The sequence below is a fragment of the Mycetomoellerius zeteki genome, unplaced genomic scaffold (genome assembly GCF_001594055.1).
Source record: "Mycetomoellerius zeteki isolate Tzet28-1 unplaced genomic scaffold, Tzet1.0 scaffold39, whole genome shotgun sequence".
Taxonomy (NCBI): Eukaryota; Metazoa; Arthropoda; class Insecta; order Hymenoptera; family Formicidae; genus Mycetomoellerius; species Mycetomoellerius zeteki.
Window position 1 is genome coordinate 569,140 of NW_017257381.1, and position 4,045 is coordinate 573,184.

Sequence of the window (4,045 nt, forward strand, 5' to 3'; positions counted from 1 at the left end):
CCCTCAAAGCCATATAACTTTGGTCTGAAACATTTTTCGCTATCTTGCTTATCTAACGAGATATTCGCGTGTATTGATTAAAATGGCCTACTCTGTATATAAATTATATATATATATATATATATGTGTGTGTGTATATGCATATAAAATATAAATATCACTGAAAATATAAATAAATTAACAATTTTATTATATATTTTGCATGCAGCATTCGATAGGTTTAGAAGATGCGGTAATTTTTAATATTATCTTAAATTTTATAATAGTAAAAAATGCTTTTTCGTAAAAGAGTTCATGCATTTTAGGCGATTTGGAAAGCACGCAAGGATCATTGGATTCATCTTTTTTTCTTGCTCAGTTTTACTTGCTGAATCAGAAAATTGTAGTTAAAATTGTCTTATTGTTAGTATAGCCGGGAAATATTTTTTTCACATCTTGAACAGAAGAAACCAACGGTTGATTTTATCACTTTGTTGAATCATATCTGCGAATTTCTCTTTGTTTTTATATAAAAATTATTTCTTTGTTAAAATGAATTATTATTAAAGTCATGACTTTTATTTGCACTTGTACAGGATAGTCCATTTTAATCAGTACAGTCAATTTTCTCCGACATTAATAATGATACGAAAAAATGTTCTAGATGAAAGTGGAACGCCTTCGAGGATGATGTATTTTGATCATGTTGTTTTCCTTCTAGCTGGAGGTGCCAAAAGGATAGGAAAATCATCTCTACTTTTTTAAGTGGAATTATATGATTTTTTTTATGTAATATGATTCCTCTAATTACATATTTTGCATGAAAAAGTATTAAGGTAGACATATAAAAACTGGTAGTTTACAAGATATTTTATATTTTATTCTGGCATATATTGACATAAAATGTTAAATATCTCGTAATTTTTTTATAATCATACCTTCATACTTCATACTATACTTCGTACTTCATACTATAAACAGAATAATGAGATGAATCAATTGATGTAAAGGAAACACATAGTTGCGCTCGTTTAAAAAAGTATCCATTTTACGTATGTTTTTGAAGCAACTATGTGTTTCCTTTATATCAATTGATTCATCTCATTATTCAGTTTATACAAGTATTAAGGTGCAATAATAAAAAAATTAATAGTTTACGAGATATTTAACACTTTATGCCAACATGTACCATAATAAAGTATAAAATATCTCGTAAACTATTAGGTTTTTTATATCTCTACCTTAAATTACTTTGTATGCAAAATAATTAGAGCAATCGTACATAGAAAAATCATATAGCTCCATTTAAAAAAGTAGAGGTGACCTTGATATCTTTTTGGTGTCTCCACCTTTAAGAAAAACAATTTAGCCAATATACGTCCCTCTCGAAATCGTTCTACTTTCATCTAAAACAGTTTTTCGTATCATTATTAATTTCGGAAAAAATTGACTGTATTGATTAAAATGGACTATTCTGTATAGTGCAAGTAAAAATCATGACTTTAATAATAATTTATTTTAATGAAAAAAAACGATTTTTATAAAACAGAGAAATTCGCAGCATAGTTCAACAAAGTGAAAATTAATCGTTGCTTTCTTCTGTTCAAAATGTAAAAAAAGTTTCTGGGATACCAGGACAATTTTAAATACAATTTTCGAATTCAGCGGGTAAAATTGAGTAAGGGAAAAGGTGAACTCAACGATTTCTGTGTGCTTACCAAATCACCTAAAATGCACGAATTCCTTTGTTATATAAGAGACTTATAGTAATATATATTTGTGCAATTATAATATTGAATGAAACACAGAAATATAGTAATATTTTTCTTTATTTTTTTAGTCTGGTGAATTTGTCGTGATCAAAACAGATTTGAATGAAGAAGAAGATCCTCCTTTGTGGAGAATAGATGGCAAAACGTTGCTTCAAAAATACCAGCCATTTAAGTCTAATGGAAAAACTTTATACAGAAACATACCTACGGTAAAATTTAATTGAGTGTTTCAGAATATATTGAATATCATTATTTTGTGTGTAATTTTTTTTGTAGTATTCTGCATGGGTTTCACAAAATCGTCATATATATCGACAAGTACCAGTGAAATTCTGGCAACAGGGCAAAACTGAAACAATTGTAGAATTTCTGAAGGATGAGCTGATCATTGATGACAGGTGAATATTTATATAAAAAAATATATTTTAACAAATCGATGGTTAAGTAAATCGGTGTATGAACCTGATGCACAGTTATGTGTGCGATTAATTAAATTTTTAAGTAAATATATTTACAATTAGTTACGAATTCCAAAATCGGTTTCATCTCTATTGAGCATACTCTCAGTTGTGACTTTATCAGGCTGAACACTATTGGATTTGTTATCTTTATTTAGTGATCATTGGTAATGATCCTTTCTTTTTGTTTAATATATAACTATAATTACAGATCAGTGGCCATTATAAATCTGGTTGTGTTCCATTGTGCGTACACACAATCAAAAAGTTTAAAGTACATAAAATTATTTTATATATTTTTTAGAGTACAAATAATTATATGCTTATATTTATACCGTCTCTTTTAGATATAATGTAAGTATATAATTCTTTGTACTTTAAAATATATATAAAATGATATATAATTCTATGCACTTTGAATTTTTTGATTAGTCGTATGTACGTACAATCAAGTACAACTAGACTTGTGCTAGCCACTGACTTGTAACTATAGTTATATGTTAACGAGTCGAACAAATTGGTTGAAATCATATCATATTTAACAATTTCGACAAATTTTATAAATTCTTATAACAGTCATTTTTATTTGCTTATAGTGAGAACATTGATAAATTTATGAAAGATACCGAAAGATATCAAGATAATTTTGAAGTATATATACAGACATTAATCTCACAAGCTTTGGATTCTAATTTTCTTACTGAAATATTTCAAGAACAAGGTAAGATGAAATTAAATTGATATTTTTATTATTGTCTTTATAGATTATACATCATATTTTTTTATACATTATGATGAAATAATAATATGTTTTTTATTATTACTTAGATGATTATTTTCTATCAAATGTTAAGACGGTCGATGAAATAACAGAAGAAAGAAAACATCGCCTTTTGTTCACAACTAAATGGAGAGAAAGCTTCGTAACGGCAATATCAACATGGCCATGTATTAATGTGTTAAAAGATTTGCCACTATCAGAATACAAAGGAAAATTCTGTGCTGGTTGTCAGCAGGCAAAAATCTATACAAGAGTTTTGCTTTATGGACAACCATATAATGGTACTACATTAGAAGGCTCGCCACCTGATCCAAGAATACCTCATGAAAAAGTATGATATGCAAATAGAACATGATAAAATGTGATAAACTATTGATTTATTTATTTTTTTTCTTAGGACTTTTTGTTATGCCGCATTTGCCAAAAAAAGGTGGCCTTGTATAATAAAGTCGCTCATCAAAAATATTTAATGTTTTTGGAATGTGCGAGAAGAGTAGCAGATAAAAAGGTAACCGATCCGCATAAGGATACTACAATAATATTGAATGAATTATTAGCGGATGAAGCATGGTTGAATCAAGTAAGTTTATTTTTATTTTATTCAATTATAAGCTTAACCTTTAGAGGGTCGACTGGCCACTGTAGTGGCCAGTAACAGAAATCTGTATAACTTGAATTACCGCAGCCCATCAAATATTCAGCTATTATTTCAATAATATAACTGAGAATGTGTTTTGAAGATTTTCATACAATACAGACTTTGCCATAAATTCCAATATTTTCACTTGATAGGAGGAAAATGATTATTAGCAAAAAATAATATAAATAAAAAATAAATAAAAATAAAAAATAAAAAAATAAATACAAATGTAAAAAAAAATATAAAATGTAAAAAAAATGGAAAAAAAGATTACATAACTTTCTACGTCCACGTCGTTAGTCCTGGGTTACAGGAAAGTTTCATATATACGTAAATGTCTATGTTATTCAATTCGACTTATCTAGGTAAATAACACCATTTCTACATAAAATTTCGATAATCTGACTTCAGAAAC

The 4,045-nt window shown here is 27.6% G+C and overlaps 1 protein-coding gene across 2 annotated transcripts in view; it reads left to right on the forward strand.

Moving 5' to 3' along the window:
• Positions 1-4,045, forward strand: part of LOC108726170 (uncharacterized) — a 9,877-nt gene that overhangs the window by 5,056 nt on the left and 776 nt on the right. The window contains exons 3-8 of one of the 2 annotated variants that reach the window (XM_018453588.1): positions 209-232; positions 1,820-1,960; positions 2,028-2,149; positions 2,806-2,930; positions 3,038-3,321; positions 3,388-3,570. In XM_018453588.1, coding sequence (XP_018309090.1) covers positions 209-232; positions 1,820-1,960; positions 2,028-2,149; positions 2,806-2,930; positions 3,038-3,321; positions 3,388-3,570 — 879 coding nt within the window. The remainder of the gene's footprint in view (positions 1-208; positions 233-1,819; positions 1,961-2,027; positions 2,150-2,805; positions 2,931-3,037; positions 3,322-3,387; positions 3,571-4,045) is intronic. The other variant, XM_018453589.1, reaches the window with a different exon arrangement.